This window comes from Amphiura filiformis, chromosome 12, assembly GCF_039555335.1.
Source record: "Amphiura filiformis chromosome 12, Afil_fr2py, whole genome shotgun sequence".
NCBI classification, from domain to species: Eukaryota; Metazoa; Echinodermata; class Ophiuroidea; order Amphilepidida; family Amphiuridae; genus Amphiura; species Amphiura filiformis.
Genome location: NC_092639.1, coordinates 44,974,108 through 44,992,741, shown reverse-complemented (window position 1 = coordinate 44,992,741; position 18,634 = coordinate 44,974,108). Strand labels below are relative to the sequence as shown.

The window sequence follows — 18,634 nt, the reverse complement described above, 5'->3', positions numbered from 1 at the left end:
GTGAGTATTATTCCGGCCCGATTTTTGATGAGATGCTCGCATAGCGAGCAAGAATTTCAGTTTCATACAATTTGAAATAAATGTTGCCCGGGAAAGTTGACACACATTGGGATCGTTGCGCCCCGTAGGGGCCACTCATGTATAAAATTGCAAGCATCCGCGTGAAAGAAAACACCGATTTAGGGTGGTTTTGAAAAGCAAATCAGGGATCCGCGATTAGGGTCTCAAAACACTCATTTTACTGCAAGAAGGGGCGGGTTTTTTTTGTTGTTGTTGTCCATGAATTTTGACATGAACGAGGTTTTTTTAAAGTTTATAATCAGCAGTTGTTTCAAAATGATAAAAAAGAAGAAATCCTGGAGAGAAATGAGGTCACCACGCATACATTTGACCAGAAGTGGGCCAAGACACGTTATGGGGGATTTTGGCCCAAATTTGACCTTGGGGGAGAGCGGGGAGTGTTCGCCCTATTTTTTTCTGACCAGCCTAGCGATGTCAATTTTAAGGTTATGGATGACCTGATTAGCCCATGGGAAAGCCCTATGTCTTAGCTATATATGGCCACAATCCCAGAACTATAGGCCTTACAATAGCAACAGGATAGAGCAAACAAAAAAGTTTTGCAAAGTGGCGAACTTGCCCCATATTGGGGCAGGTTCACCCATATGGTGAGGTAAGTTCACCCTAATCACAAAAAAGGTTTAAACATTGCATAACAATAACATATTCAATGCAAACATTTAGCAAGAGTATACAGGGCATTCATTCTCTTCTGGGGAGTCACTAAATTTGTTGCAGGGGTCGGGTCAGGGTAAAATGAAGGGGTCCAAAGTAAAACGTATCATGTTTACAACTTCGGGGAGAAATGGATTAGGACATAAACGGTGGTATGAGTAATACCGATATCACATAACTTTTAAAAAAACATGTTTTCAGTAGTTTTACCTTGTTTAATGGTTTAATTATCAATATTTTGCATAATACGCAGATGGGGCAGGTCCGGCCTCCAGTTTGGGGTAAGTCCGCCGGAGAAGATATAGGGCTTAACATGCCCCATCCTCAAAAGGCTTAACGAGCCCCTTGTGCACATTTTTGTATTTTCTTCGGGGTATGCAAAACACAAATCGAATAAGGAAATTATACTGCAATAAATCTTTGACAAATCCCATATGTTCCCAATACAGATTTCCATTAAAACCATCTGTATTTAAGTATCAATGATAATACAACATTATGAATGCAAGAAAAATTACGTTTTGGTGTAATTTTTTTGTTTTGGCTGCAGTTCGATCAACACGTCCCTATATGTCGCATATATGAGAAGTTTATAATGACCTAAGTCACCTAATTTTGCCATCACCAAATTCCCTGATAGCCGTAGTGCTGAGAAACAAGGGTGGGCGAACACTCCCCGCTCTCCCCTACAGATGAATTTACCAAGTCTTTGCCATTCTAAATATGTATACTTTTACAATGTATATATATACGTTAGACCAACAATTTTGCAGGCCCGAAAGTTTCCATTGGTTAAGACCAACCTTAATTCAACCAATCTTTAATAGCTATTTCTTCTGACTTGTACACCTTTTTCCAAGAGAGCCGTCGCTCTAAATTCTTGCCAGTGAAAGAACTAAGTACATGTATCACACGACAAACTTCATTTCTCCTCCTATAGTCCGGCCTATAGTGCTTTTACCCCACTCATGTCAATGAATCATTGTTTTATACCAACAAATGATTGCATGGGTGACCGAGTTATCAGACACACACAATTAAAGAAAACAAACAAGTAAATCGATCAAAACATTGATCACATTGTTATCGAGAACGTTATTATACATTTCATGTATAAAATGTTGAAAAGTGCAATTTTGTGATTATTTTGGACCCAAGTATAATGATTTTGAGAAGGGAGAACTTTGAGAAGATAGCAAAATCTTTCCTCTATTCACAGGTTTTTTAATTTTTCAAATCAACAAAATATATGTTAAGTTTATGTGAAGAAATGGGTTTTTTTGGGGGGGAGGGGGCATTTTTTCAGCCGTTAATAAACCATAGGATTTGTTATTGCAGCCCTCCTGCTATAGGCATATGTATTATATTCATGTATAAAAGTGGAAAAATTCAATAATGTTGAAATGACCTATGGTTTTCTGGAGGTAATAGGTCGAAAACTATGGGTCACAGAAATATGTCAATTAACTTTTTAATTCAAACATTCAGCTCAATACATTGAAATACATTTCTTGGCAAATAAATCAAATTTTTACACCACAAAATAGCATAAAAATTGGCATTTTCGGAATTATAAAAAGGAAAAAAAGGGCTGTTTTAACCCAACTTTTGCCTCAATATGGTATGATAGAATATTTTTGTTCACAAATTTAAAATATTCATATGCCCTCTATTATTCTGAGCAAAAATTAAGGTTGCAGTCAATTATCTTTTGAAGTTATGGCTACTTTAATATTTGACATTTTGGGTAAAACTTGCAATAAACAACAACATACTTTCAACCAAAATATCTCAGTCCACATCACTTTTCAGAATTGCCAGCCAAGTTAAACAGGAGTCTCTAATCCGGCTGGCACCTGTGTCCAAAACTGTTGCATGGGACCCTATGTAGCCTCGAAGTGTCCTCTCCACTACAAAATAAAATCTTTTTCCCCCAGATATTGTTAGTTTTTACTCTCAGGACGAACAATGATGATCAAAAGATGATTCCAATCAAGACATAATAAAGTTATTAATAATAACAGAACATTTTAATTGTCACTCATCAATTGCTACAATCTATGCAATACAAATTTACAATTATTTTACAGATTTGCCATGAAGAATTTGTATAATACATTGTAGAATGAGCCTTACTTGTTTTGAGCAGCAACTACAGTTAATGCTCACATGTACATAAAAATAAAATACTGGTGGTTGGCTTTGCAGGGTTTGACAGGCGATATTTGAAACTTCATACGCAGGGAGGTATTACTGCAATTTGTTCTCCTGAGCAGGTTAGCACCATACTTGTAAACTGGAAATTTGTCAAACATTTTAGATTGAGTTGGCAAACAATAATTTTCACCAAACTGTCAAATATTTTCCAAATCCCAACCCTGACCCATCACAGGTTCGTTTTGGGCGGGGTGAGAGGGGGTAATTAATGAGGTCAAATTATCAGGTGAATCTGCATTTCAAATTTCCATCACTCCTAATGCAAGTAGTACTGTTTGAAACATTTTACATTCCACCACTGTTAAAAAGAAATATGTTTTTCTGTACATGATTGAAATACTCTCTTCATGGCTTACTATCATTATTTACAGTATGTACAAATTTGAGGGCAAGCACCAAATGAAGTTTGACACTAAATAAAGTATGATTCGTTCGGTGTAATTCTCCAAGGGTCACTGCTTTTCTGCCCTTAAGGTATCAGATAGCAATGTTTGCACACTCAGCACATCAGACACACCAAATTGCATTCTGAATTTGAGGAATGATATCAAATAATTTTTAATTGTTTTGGGGGATAAAATAGTTAAAAAAAAAAAAAAAAATACTGTGCAAACATTGCTATCCGATCCCTTAAAGTGCATTATCTGTTGATATATTACATAGTCAATACTGCATTTTTATGTATGTGTTTATACTCCCAAAGTAAAATGCAGTATCTTTGCTTTTGAAGGGGAGAAACTGTCTTATACATGTATGTGCCCTGTCATTGTGAGCCGAGATGGGCAACCTTATCATCGCAGGCCAGAAACTAGAATAAAAATAATATGATAAAATTTAATATTTCAAATATATGATAATTATGAAAACAAAGATATACAATATTTGTTTCCTGTAGTTGAGATGCATTTATCTTCTATTTTTAAAAACATGGTGATCATATCAGTTCATTCAGTTGCAAAGTATGTGACACGATCTGGTCCATGGGGCCAAAGGCGGCAAATTTGAAATTGAGATAAAGGTAAAAATATGGAGTCAAAAAACAATAAAAAACAAAAGAAAATAGGCATCACAAAACTTCATATTTTTAAACCAAGTGTGCTTGACCTCTGGTGTTTTCAGTATATGATACCCTAATGTTTATATAAGGTAATAATTATAGTAACTCAATTTTTACAGTTTCCATAATTCCAGGGTTCAGACCAACCTTTTAAGCTATTTCATACTCCAGAAAAAAATTCAATGATTTTTGCCATTTTTAAAACAAAATTATCACTAAAAGTGTTGGAAAATACAAGCAAATATAAATGCATCAACCCACAAGAGAAATGAACATGTCCGAAATCACTGAGCTTATACTTTGATCAGCTCGTAATCGGCGGGAATTGTTAGGCTTTTACCACTACGCCGAAAAAGTAGATCCACGTTCAGAGTGATATTGTTTCATCTGGAAGATCTACAATGTGCATGTTAAAGAAAGTAGACAAGCATATGACTTGAATTAATAATTTGTGATTTTTCTGGCGAGGTGTCACAAGACAATTCTCTAAATAAAATATATTGATATTAATCCGCGATGTTAAAATTCCCGCCGATTACGAGCTGATCAAAGTATAGTACACGGAGTGCGCGCCCTTGCATAAAAATAACAATCAACGCATGGTTCGCATTTTTCTAACATTTGCTCTGATTGATTTTCGATATCATAAAGTGTATGAATCCCATATATCAATGAAGCATTATGATTTGTATGATCTGCAGTTTGCACGCAAATCATATTTTGCTGGAGACCCATGCTTTCAAAACTAACACCAAATCAGATGTGTATCATTAAGGCCAGCTATTGGCCAGAGACTTGGCCATACACTGGTCCCTCAAGCACATGGTACATCTGATTGCTAATGTATATAAACATTGCATTGATGTTACCTCACTATAATATGCACACAAACATGTAGCAGTGTTCATCTCTGCAATCAGTGCTTATTCTATTAGTTCAGTTCAAGCCCTCATCCCCTTTTACCCCTCTTCTACTATTTTGATCACCAGTAGAAGCTGGTAGAGATAAAAGTTGCAGCAGACCTAAGCCATCCCCTTCCTTCATCTTGCTCTTTGCCGTGTATTGTCATAGCCTTGTCCAAGCCCTTGATGGGACTGGCATCTTCTGGCAGGTAGTCTGGGAGGGAATCGTTCTCCTTATTGGCTGCTGCTGGATTAGCACCAAATGATAACACCACCTGATTATGAAAAATACAGATATACAATGCTCAAATTCAACAGGCAATATCCACTGGTTGGCTCCTGTGAGGCAACACAGTACACAAGGAGCTTAAGAAAGTACAGCAGGTGACCTTAATTTTCACGCCACCAGCTCCAAGGGAAGTGGTAGGGAAAATTAATAGGTATCTGCAAAAAATACATAAAATGCAAACTTTGCTTAAAAAAATGTAACAAAATCGGAGTAGTTGACAGGTATGGTAATAACTCCCAAATGGTAATTTTTAGCTAATGAGTTAATAACATATATTTTTGATTTCATTTTTAGGACATGAGGGGATCCAAAAAAAATCAGACTTTAAAAGGGGATCACCCTTTTTTAGGGGGATCAAACATTTTTGATGTCCGTGGTTCCAACTTTTCCAACCCCCCACCAAAGTATTTACACTCATCGTATTTAAAACGATGCTTAGGGAGTGTTAAAACTCACCTCTTCACCATATTCATTTTTCACAATCTGTTCTGCTGTCATTGTCTTTGTATTTGCGATGGCAGCTACTAACACCTGAAAAGACAAGCGTCAAATGAAAACCGATTAGTAAATATTACATGGCAAGGGCTCTACTCATAGGATTAGTAATGTGAAGGCAAACTTGTGTTGCATATTCATTCAAGTGCTGGAAAAACATTTGTGTAGGCTAGTAGCAGATTTTATTAACTTTCCACTTTATAATGTCTAATTATTTAATTGCATACCAGCCAACCCTAAAACCTCAAGGGACAAATGGGAGAAAAATATAGTGACATTCCTGAATTTCCTATAGATTACTATAGTCAAATTTGTGCAAAAATAGGGACACATGGTAAAATAGCTCTCTTGAGGAACAGTTGGCAGGTACATGTATGTAATTGTCTTAAATAAATTATGTAAAAAAACATGTTTGGGAAAAGAAACATGTGTCAGCTTACTTTCGTATTTTGTCACGTTGCTCAACACATCAGGAACAACTTTGTAGTCTATCTTTCACAGCTTTTCTTTTTAATGAGATAAGATTCTTCAGCAAATAGGCAATTAGAAGAAAGTCCTGAATGTATGTATATTACGTACCTCAGGCTGTAATTCCAGTTTTGTCCTTAGATTGAATCTCTTCTTGTGTACATCAAATGTGAAGCTAAACTCAATGTATGTATGTTACGTACCTCAGGCTGTAATTCCAGTTTTGTCCTTAGATTGAATCTCTTCTTGTGTACATCAAATGTGAAGCTAAACTCAATGTATGTATGTTACGTACCTCAGGCTGTAATTCCAGTTTTGTCCTTAGATTGAACCTCTTCTTGTGTACATCAAATGTGAAGCTAAACTCAATGTATGTATATACGTACCTCAGGCTGTAATTCCAGTTTTGTCCTTAGATTGAATCTCTTCTTGTGTACATCAAATGTGAAGCTAAACTCAATGTATGTATGTTACGTACCTCAGGCTGTAATTCCAGTTTTGTCCTTAGATTGAATCTCTTCTTGTGTACATCAAATGTGAAGCTAAACTCAATGTATGTATATTACGTACCTCAGGCTGTAATTCCAGTTTTGTCCTTAGATTGAATCTCTTCTTGTGTACATCAAATGTGAAGCTAAACTCAATGTATGTATGTTACGTACCTCAGGCTGTAATTCCAGTTTTGTCCTTAGATTGAATCTCTTCTTGTGTACATCAAATGTGAAGCTAAACTCAATGTATGTATATTACGTACCTCAGGCTGTAATTCCAGTTTTGTCCTTAGATTGAATCTCTTCTTGTGTACATCAAATGTGAAGCTAAACTCAATGTATGTATATTACGTACCTCAGGCTGTAATTCCAGTTTTGTCCTTAGATTGAATCTCTTCTTGTGTACATCAAATGTGAAGCTAAACTCAATGTATGTATATTACGTACCTCAGGCTGTAATTCCAGTTTTGTCCGTAGATTGAATCTCTTCTTGTGTACATCAAATGTGAAGCTAAACTCAATGTATGTATATTACGTACCTCAGGCTGTAATTCCAGTTTTGTCCTTAGATTGAATCTTTTCTTATGTACATCAAATGTGAAGCTAAACTCAATGTATGTATATTACGTACCTCAGGCTGTAATTCCAGTTTTGTCCTTAGATTGAATCTCTTCTTGTGTACATCAAATGTGAAGCTAAACTCAATGTATGTATATTACGTACCTCAGGCTGTAATTCCAGTTTTGTCCTTAGATTGAATCTCTTCTTGTGTACATCAAATGTGAAACTAAACTCAATGTATGTATATTACGTACCTCAGGCTGTAATTCCAGTTTTGTCCTTAGATTGAATCTCTTCTTATGTACATCAAATGTGAAGCTAAACTCAATGTATGTATATTACGTACCTCAGGCTGTAATTCCAGTTTTGTCCTTAGATTGAATCTCTTCTTGTGTACATCAAATGTGAAACTAAACTCAATGTATGTATATTACGTACCCAGGCTGTAATTCCAGTTTTGTCCTTAGATTGAATCTCTTCTTGTGTACATCAAATGTGAAGCTAAACTCAATGTATGTATATTACGCACCTCAGGCTGTAATTCCAGTTTTGTCCTTAGATTGAATCTCTTCTTATGTACATCAAATGTGAAGCTAAACTCAATGTATGTATATTACGTACCTCAGGCTGTAATTACAGTTTTGTACTTAGATTGAATCTCTTCTTGTGTACATCAAATGTGAAACTAAACTCAATGTATGTATGTTACGTACCTCAGGCTGTAATTCCAGTTTTGTCCTTAGATTGAATCTCTTCTTGTGTACATCAAATGTGAAACTAAACTCAATGTATGTATATTACGTACCTCAGGCTGTAATTCCAGTTTTGTCCTTAGATTGAATCTCTTCTTGTGTATATCAAATGTGAAGCTAAACTCAATGTATGTATATTACGTACCTCAGGCTGTAATTCCAGTTTTGTCCTTAGATTGAATCTCTTCTTGTGTACATCAAATGTGAAGCTAAACTCAATGTATGTATGTTACGTACCTCAGGCTGTAATTCCAGTTTTGTCCTTAGATTGAATCTCTTCTTGTGTACATCAAATGTGAAACTAAACTCAATGTATGTATGTTACGTTCCTCGGGCTGTAATTCCAGTTTTGTCCGTAGATTGAATCTCTTCTTGTGTACATCAAATGTGAAACTAAACTCAATGTATGTATGTTACGTACCTCAGGCTGTAATTCCAGTTTTGTCCGTAGATTGAATCTCTTCTTGTGTACATCAAATGTGAAACTAAACTCAATGTATGTATGTTACGTACCTCAGGCTGTAATTCCAGTTTTGTCCGTAGATTGAATCTCTTCTTGTGTACATCAAATGTGAAGCTAAACTCAATGTATGTATATTACGTACCTCAGGCTGTAATTCCAGTTTTGTCCGTAGATTGAATCTCTTCTTGTGTACATCAAATGTGAAGCTAAATACGCCTTTGATCTGTAGTAACTCATCTTCACAAGCTTTCCTACAAGACTGCACAGAAAAAATAAAATTAATATTTAGGGCAAAATGATAAAACTGTGAAAAAAATGACCTCATATTGGACAAACCACCTTGTTTTTAATTCCCTGTAATGAGCAATTATCTGTTGTCTCTTGTATTAGTTACACAATCCACATCAAAACGAGTAGCAATTCAAAACCAGCTCTTGGCATTCCACTTCAGAGTACTATTAATATGAGTATCCTGTATGGGAAAAATCCCGCCTTTTGTTCAGGCGCATCGCTGATAAAGAGTAAAAGTTACATGTAGAACATCACAACAGTTAATTTGTTATTTGAGTCAGCCTGTAAAATTTCAAGCGGCCTGTAGATTCTAACACCTAAGGCCCAAATGGTCCCTTAGGAAGCAACATTGTATCAGTAACAGTTTGTTTGGCTTGGGTCTTTTATTTTCACGTATGCTTGGAAGAATAGCGCCCTAATTTTCAAGTAGTGCAATCTTGTATTGTTAACATTCTTCACTTAGCATAGAATAGATCAGATCCAAACAGTTGATACATCTGACATCTCGACTGCTCAGTGCCAGAAGTGGGCAAGTGCAATAACTGCCATGTGTAGCTGCCATGTATCGATGAGTACAATATAAGTAATTGCAAATGTTAACAGGGCAGCTATTGCACTTACCCACTTCTGGCACTGAGCAGTTGATCCCACTTACCTTATCAGTGAATCCTTCAATTTGCAAGATGATATTTTTGCCTTTCCTCTTGCCTCCAATCTGATATTGCCTGGTGCCCTTGCATGCCTTGGATGGTGTTTTTCCTTTTGTCCTATTCCTCTGGCTTTCTTTGAGCGGGTGTGATGTGAGGGTGTGGTGTAGGTCTTTGGCAAGCTTCTGGGCTCTTGAGTTGTAGTGGGACCTAGGATTTAGACATACATTGTATTAACAGGTATGTGAAATGAGATTTATGGACTGTAAATATATAGTTTGTGTATATTGAAATTTAGCAAGCTAAAATAGTTCATGCATACATGTACACACATTCACAATGAAGGATAGGCCACCTTAATTGGATCAATTTTTGGGTTGCAAATGCAGGATTTGGGGGCTAATGATATTTGGATTTCAAGCTTTTTTAAAAAGCAGTTCGCCCGTACACCCATCACTATGACAATTAATTCTGCTACATCATTACTTTTACGGTGAATTAACAAATCTTTAACAACAATAACTTACAAATACAATTTTGTTGATACGATTTTGCTGCTGTTCAAATGACAAATATCAATGTTCTTCTCTTTTTTTTAAAAAGAAATAAAAGTTTTATTTCTTTTTCATTACAACCCAATCCTCCCATTGAGATCACGCAAGTGTTTTGTAAAAATAAAATGGCACATACATAAATCATCATGGCAATTTGACTGCTACTAAATCATACCTTTAGTTTAGACCTAACCTCTAAATTGTGATTTCATTCATTACCGCGTACTGAATGTGCTATTCCATTTGAACTCCATACATGTACATCCGCTATGGAAGATGTGACCTTAATCTCTCACACAGGGGGCATATATTTCAAATTAAATCACCAATTCAGGTAGCCCCATTTAAAATTCTTACTCCCTGTGTGGAAGATTCAGATAATTTCTTCCATATGGGGTGTATGGATTTCACATGGAATAGCCCAAATGAGCAGACATGTACAACACTGACCTGTTGATGATTGCCTCGAGGCTGACAACCATGCCTAATTCATCTCTCATGACTGGACGATTAGCAGCACACTCTGACAGTAACTTCAAAGTCTGATGATAACAAGGATACGAATAATTATTCAAGATTCACAAGTGCACACACTTCTGATGCATAATACAGTTTGTCCACTTTGAAGTACAAAGTAAAGTATGCAGTAAGTAAATTACGCAGTTTCTGCGCACCGTAATGTCAAAAGGAATTAACACACTGCTAGGCGCACACAAATGCATGAGCGTCTTAATACACGACGCACTATACGCTTGCGCAAAATGTGCGTACCTTACTTTGTACTTCAAAGTGGACAAACTGTAGATGATATTTTGTATCTCATGTTTGATTATCCTTTATTATTATACGTTCCACAACTATTTGGAGTAACCTTAATTTTTGTGCAGGTATTATTTATCAACTGATGGGCAATCTGACTCAACACTATGCAGTACTTTCAAGTATTTTAATTAAAATTCTATTACCTATTTATTTCGGACAATGGCCAAGGTTCACCGTCCAATGACCTTTAACCTTTTCCCAATACTCCAAAGGGTTATGGAATCAATTAGTTTTGATAAATTTGCAATCTCATTGAAATCTGTATGTGTGTGCAATCACTGCAATGTGCATCAGCGCTACAATGAAATGCAGCAATGCGCACTGATTTGGTTGCTGGTGTTAAAATTGGTTTGCTACATGAACAGATTTTAACACAGTTTTCAAACATAAATTACATTACCTCTAGAGCTAGGTGGACTACTTCATCGTTGTCATTGTCAAGAAATAACACTAGACCTGGAAGGCATCCTTGATCCTGAAACAAAATTCAAATGAAAATATATATATATGATATCAAACCAATTAATACAGACTTTTATTTACATTTAAAAAACAATGAAACATTTTACCAATCAACTGGTGCGTTTACACGGTTGCGTCGCAAGCGTAAACAAGTTGCCTTCCCATGTGACATGTATGCCCTGCGGGATTAGGTTAAATCTGCTACTGCAAAATCCAACATGGTTATTACTCTCAACTTGAGACAAACTATACAACACTTGAATTTTAATAAGATTTGTTTTCCTACAAATTGTACCTTTACAATGGTTTCCCTGTTACCGGCATCAGATGCAAGCGTCTTCAGCTGTCTCACTACTTGACAAACATCCATCTTCTTATACAATGAAGGCAGACTTTGAGATAAAAATTCCTCCAAGGCTCGAATGCTACCAAATCAAGGCAAAAGAAACATGGTGTTAAACAAGGCCTAAGGGACCGTTCACAAACACTTGTAAGGGGGGCCTGATGCAAAAAGGGGGGCCCTGAAAATTTTTGACCCTCCTAAGGGGGCCCTGAAAAATGACCACAAATTTTCCTGCAAAAAATAGGTACATATGCTTTTCTATGGGGTTGACCCATAATTTTCATGTCAAAAGGGGGGCCTGAAATTTTCAAGGTCTGCAAGGGGGGGGGGGGGCCGAAAAATGTCTGCGATAAAATTTTTTTGCATCAGGCCCCTCCCTTACAAGTGTTTGTGAACGGTCTCTAACTGCACTTAGTTGTCTCAACCAAGTATGTTGTCTCTTTCTTTTTCACTTTTGGCTCTAATGTTATGTGCAAATAATTTGTTATTTCCTGGTCATTTGTTGGGTTGAATCTTCAATGGCATATAGAAATGTTTTTAAAATCAAATTCTTAGTCAGTGGGAGTGGTCTAACTTTTAAAGGCGCACATAAAAATAACAGATGTGGAAATAGGCAAGCCTTGAAATAAGCAGGCGCCAGGAGCAAATTTGCTCTCGTAAAGCCACCAATTGCTCCTGGTCCTTGTAAAATTCACATGAACCAGGAGCAATTTTCTAAAACAAATTGCTCAGGTTCCAGTTTTGAATTTGATGAAGTAGTGCTGGTATGCTGTATTGTTATGCAGTAAAAGGATTTACTATAATTTGGTTCACCTCAAGTTCGGTAATGACGTACGTGCATATTTCGCTCGCCTCAGTATCGAATCACGCGCGTGAACTAAACGCATTGAGTGTACACGCCCGCATTTAGGTGCGACTTGTCGGCACGCTTGCGGCGCAACCACGCAAAAGCATTGACGTTAGTACTACCAAACTTGAGGTGAACCAAATTTGAAAATTGCTCCTGTTTCTTCAGAAATTGCTCCTGATTCTTGTAAAATCCCAGTTAACCAGGAGCAATGTTCAAAAACAAATTGCTCCTGGTTAATGGTTAACAGTTATAGTCCGCATATTTCAAGGCTTGGAAATAGGAGTATTACTGACCAGTAGATCCAGTTCATGGCATATTGATTGGCCTAGAGGAAAGTTAGCCCATGCACTTGTCACTTCTAAATTGTTGATCTAAGGCCCTTTGCACTTAATTATTAGTTTCCTGTTTACCGCCGCGTCCAAAATTGGAAATCTCAAAATAATTATTTTATTTTTATTTCTAATTTTCTCCTTTAAGGGGGTACTACACCCATCGCATTTTTTTACGGGTTTTTTGCATTTTGTGAAGAAATGAGAAAAAAAAATTGGACATAGTGGTATGCAAAATGAAGGGCAAATCTTCTCGTTCTATTGGTGGCATCGGTATCAATGTAGCTTACATGCTTTTGAAGGTAGAAGCCAAAAGGTGGTACATCACTGATGTTTTAAATTCACTTCATTTTGGAAAGCTTGCTATCAACGGATTTCGTTAAAATTTTGGATATGTGTTGCTAACGCATTAGAGAAATAATGTTGATATGTAAAATGGGAATAAGTGGTTCCTGATGGCTTCATGAACTTGGTGATTTTCAGTGCTCCACATCTATCAAAAACGAACTGGTTAAAATGCTTCTTTTTTCAATGTTGAGCTATATTTTGTATTTTTAACTAGCGACATTATTTCACTGAAACTTAATTAAGCCATAGGTAACAGGTTACCACAACCATACTGCAGCAATGTTGAAAAAAATTGCATTTCTCGTTACCTATACCCACCATATTTCGTAAGTGCGTTAAGCTTATATTTGCGATTTTGGTAACTATTTTACCTTTTGTTTTCTAACCCATTTCAACTAGGAACTCCAAAATTGATACAGTGATAGCATATTTTATGCGGAGTCATATCATTTGTAACTTACCTATGATTGTCGCTATCCAAGGCAAAAAAATCAAATATTGTGTATATTTCCATAGAGTTCTGCACGATATACGGTAGGCGAATTTTGACACACACGACAATTTTGACAAGTGTTCACCCACAATCCATTGCGTTATCTGAGTTGCCGAAGTTTTGGTATATATTTAGGTATTTTTAAGATCAAATTCCGCGTATGGGGCAATCCCAATATACGGAGCCATGGAGAAGGAAAAAACAAATTTTAGACAAGCCAAGACGGGCCGGGCCGGGGGCACAGGAATTTGGGAAAATTTGGCAGATCGAAGGGGGGAATTTTTGGCACACATTAAATGGGACACGACTGATTTTTAAATAACACGCACAAGGCTTTGGAATCACGCCACGGGTATGCCTACAGAATAGAAACGCAGTCAAAATCATGAAAAAATTCCTGCATCGTTATCCGCACGCTCAGGCCTATAACGTAGGCCCTACGCTCGAATTTAGACATTCCCATCTATACAATTTTAAAGGCCTATCCAGTGATCCCAGCAAAGTGTGAAAAATTAAAATTGTTTATAAATGTCTAAAAGTGAAGGATAAGTCATTTAAATTGTCATTTAATATTTTTGAAATGTATTTGGCATAGGATCCTAACAGCAGTAGGCCAATTGACAAAGTTGAAGCCCGATATAATGTAGGCCTAGGTGGCCTATCATAGGCTTATCCCGGCTAGTAATCAGATTCGTGTAAAATAACTGATGATTTTTTCCCGGGATGAGATTTTGTCTTTAATACTCAGCGTTTGGCTAAACCACTAATAGGCCTATACTATAACAGGGACAACAAAGGCGATTATGAAGGCCGGGGAAGGGGTAAGATTATAAGAAATTCAGTTGGTAGGCCTACACCATTTGGAAATCCCCCAGTGAGCCCCTTATCATGCTTATTTCATCATCTAATATTTTAATTATATGACTGCCCCGGGCTATAGCCTTTAACTTTCATTTTTCCGTGTTACCTTTAAAATGTAGGCCACGCCTATTATTTTATGGAATTGTAGGCCTATAGACGAATCTAAACCACGCATTCCTACACCTGACTAGCAGCCTTTAGTTGGGTAGCCGTCGGCTACAATGCACTCAAAATGTGAAATGATTCGCCTTGGCGGAAATTTTAAACTGCATTCCATCACCCGTTTTACACCTTAATAGGCCTACATAATAATCGGATTAACTACACGCGGTATCTATGCATTGATGTACTTGCGAACAAAAGGACTAGGCCTATGTATGAATAGATGCAACGGGATTACCTGCGGAATTATCTCCATTATATATATTATTAGCTATTATTCTATTAACCCTCCTCGCGTCCTTGCATCTTCTCTAGGTGTTAGGCGGCTTTTATTTGCACAATTGGACGCTCAAAGCACCAGGTTGGTGCTATCGGCTACCCAAAGATGTCCGACCAAATCCTGACCATGACTTGGCTACTTGGATTCGTCTATACTCGTGCTTTTCACCGCTGATTAAGTTTATATTATCGCAACTCGCCATCTGGGGTGGTGAATTTCTTCCCCCATGCCAACAAATCTTTGTCCTCCCACTTTGACATGCCAACCCCCTCTATCGACATAGGCCTACCAAAACATTGTCCCCTAGGCCTACATGGCAACCGGTATACTTTTAGGCAGGCCGAGAAGGGGCAAGCAAGTTTTGGCACGTAGGCCTATATTATTGCAAAAGCCAAGTATTAATATACTCCTTTAAAATGCCTCTTCTGGCACAAAAGAAATACCGGTAGCAGAGTGATGCCACGTGCACATGTGCATTGACATTGGCCAATATCTATGGGGTGTAATAGGTCTACTATTATTTATTATTCACTTTTTCTACTCAATTTATTAGGGCCTACCATTTAAAATGTCTAAAATTGCGGAATTGTTAAAATGTCTTAATTTGCGGAAATGAGCAAATTTCTACATACGCTCAGTGCCGACATAAGGGGGGGCAATGGGGAAGCTACCCCAACCCCTGTGGAAAGTCCGCCCCCCCTTTGGATGCGGTCGCCCTGAAGAATTTTACTAGGGTCTTTTTTGTACTTTTGAGCCTCATGATTTTGTTTCGTTAAAGATTTCCCCCTTGAATGAGGGTTTCCCCTTTCACTCCTTTGCCCCCCCCCTTAAAAAGTCCTAGCTACGCCCATGATCCCCCATGACGCCACTTCATGGGGAGGGGGGGGGCACAACAGACCTTCCTGGTGGGTATGCTCCTGGGGTATGCTCCCCAGAATTTAGTAGGGTCCGGGGACTGAGCTCCCGGGGGTGCTGACGTCGTAGCGGGGTAGGCCTACATGCCGGAAAGGGATCATTTTTGAGCTGCCAATAAATATAAAAGGTGGTCTTTTGAGCTGCGAATAGTCAAAATTGGGTCTTTCTTGGCTTTCTGGGTGAATAACGCCTGAAAAAACCAGACATGTGAAGAATGATCGAGCGATGTAGGTCTTAGAGCTGAAATTGTCAAGTTTCCGTGTTTACGTATGCCTGCGCCTGCGCCTATAGCTCTATTTTGGTCACGGGTCTTTTGGAGCTGCGGAATCCAAAAAAATGGAGGGGGGTCTTTCCGGGAGAGCATACCCGTATGGTCTTTTGTATTAAGTTCCAACGCTTAAAATTCAATTTTAATAACACGACGGTCACAATCTTGATTTTATCAGGGATTTTACCAAGAGAAGGTGCTAGGCATACATGCTCATGTTTGAATCTGGCAACTTTGAACTTATGCGGTAGTCTTGTAGCCGTCCGACCCTGTTCAGTTTTATACACGCATTTGAATAGTAATTGTTTTGCGCACTTACCTAATGTTTATGGAGCACATTTTCTTCATTAGTTTGTCAAGTTGATGTCAAATGTTCTATTCTATATTATTTGGCAATAGTGTTTTTTTTGCCTATAGTATGTCCAAACATGGTCCAATGTTGTAATTTGTTGTTTTTGATCGCAAAGGGCGGATATGTTTATTCCCGATTTAACTGTGCACCCGCCCGTGGGCTTCGCAAGGGTGCAGAATTCGGCTAAAGTTTGACGGTAATTTTGCCTTTTTGACACTAAAACGCATTCGATCCTTAATTTTATTTCAACAAAATTTTTGATTAGGTAGCATATTAATGAGGCGGCTACAATTTTTTTACCAAATCTTAAAGAATTATTATTCTCAAATGTCTGACCTGTGTATTTCCTATTGGTAATACAAATTGACGTGTCAGCCCTAAACATACATAGGCAGGTCGTATTTTGGACTGGTAGCAAGTCTAATACTGTATGTGAATATCGATGAATGTTAGAAACGGCAGAAACCGGTTGTGACGGAGACTACGTGGTAGCGCCCTTAACAACCAGTCAACTTTAAGACAAATAGGTGAAAAGGACACTTTCACGATGTTTTTCATATTTTTTTATTTCACATGATCAGTGCATATATCGCCTAGCTTGAAATGATAAAATATTTTTTTAGACCAATCAAACCAATATATGGGTGTAGTACGCCCTTAATTTTAAAATAACTTTCAACTACTTCTACTTGCCATTTTCTGACTTTTATAATATCAACAATAATGATGAATAAACAAAGAGTACAGTACAACTCCACCTTCACTTATTTATAAAATCAAATATTGTTGTGAAATAATTAAATGCCCGCCCTAGTCAAAACGAGTCAATAGTTGCTTGTAATATTTCAAACTAAATAAAGAAAATAAAAGATAATTAATAATTAATAATTAAAAGTCACGGGCCCTTTTTCAAAATCTTCAACAGGAAACTAATAATCAAGTGCGAAGGGCCTAAAGTGTATAAAAGTATGTACCGGTATACATATTTAGAATGGAAATGACCTGACAAATCCAACGGTGACTTCAGATTTACGGTACCGTATGTAAAAATATTTACTTTTGGAGAAAATCATCAAAAAGCGTGATTTTGACCCAAAAATTTACGTTCACCGTAACTAATTACTTTTTCAGTAAAAAAAAATTTTCTTAGGTATGAAAATCTAGGATCCGTTTTTTTATTTTTTTGAATTTCGACCATCTTTTAGAAATATTTTATAAAAATAGTGGAAATTTGACAGTTTCAGCCTAAGGCAATTTTGATGGAAATTTAAAAAAAATGAAAAAACGGCTCCTAGAGGAAAAGGAGCTGTAGGCCCCTACACGATAAGACCAAAATCTTACCTTTATTTTCTATAATGAATCTGTTAGCTTGTACGAAAAATTGAAAACATGCACGAAAATGAACACGTTTAAAAATCGCTGTTTCCTATCAAAAGTTGCAGTAGACAGCAATCAAACCCCGGGAATCAAACAACCCATGGTTTCAAATGTGATCATCTTGAGTCCTGCAATTTGCGCAGCTCGTAGACGTAGTCATAATTAAGATACACCTTCCATGCACGTTTTACGAAAATCCAAGGAATATTTTCCATAAAAAAGAGGAATTATAATATAATTGTTCGCGTTCGTTAACTTTAAAAGCTGTATGAAATTCCAGCCTGGCCGTGTTTTCGATCATGTTTTGTTGTGAGCAGCACGCGTGAGATACATGTGTGCCAAAAATCACTTGCCCCTCAGCTTGCGGCCTTGAAGGGCCTTGGCTTGGCTTGCCAAAAATTGCTTCCCCCCCCCTAAACATTTCTTGCCCCCCCCCCCCCTTTACCCTCCCCCAGGACAGGGCTCATAATTATTGCACAGCCCCTTAGTTTAAAAATATACTTGTCAAAATGCAGAAACGGTCAATTTTGGGCATATCGTCAAATAATTGGAATTTTGAATTGGAGATCGCAAGGTAGTGGAATTCAGCAGGCTTGTCAGTGAGGAACTGACAAAAAGATTTATACCATATCGAGAAATGCCTCATCATATTCAAAGTTACACTTACTAGCCGATGGCCTTAATATAAGCTTTATGTGTTACATTTTGAATAAAATTATTAAATAAGTGCCCAAACTAAGCAAAATCTTACCTGTTTATTTTCTACGATGTTCAGGAGTTTTAAAAATGGCGGAAGTATAGCAATACTGCATGCTGATTGGTCAAAATGAAAACAAACACCAATCAGCAT

General features: G+C 37.3%; 1 protein-coding gene across 1 annotated transcript; it reads right to left on the bottom strand.

The window, feature by feature from the left end:
- Positions 1-4,701: 4,701 nt before the first annotated feature.
- Positions 4,702-18,619, bottom strand: LOC140166271 (armadillo repeat-containing protein 1-like). The gene is made up of 8 exons (XM_072189681.1): positions 18,536-18,619; positions 11,502-11,631; positions 11,145-11,219; positions 10,373-10,464; positions 9,377-9,578; positions 8,573-8,689; positions 5,657-5,731; positions 4,702-5,186 (listed from the first exon to the last, which is right to left on the bottom strand). Exons 2-8 carry the CDS (start codon positions 11,574-11,576, stop codon positions 4,992-4,994), a joined length of 831 nt encoding a protein of 276 aa, XP_072045782.1. The 5' UTR covers positions 11,577-11,631; positions 18,536-18,619; the 3' UTR covers positions 4,702-4,991.
- Positions 18,620-18,634: the final 15 nt, after the last annotated feature.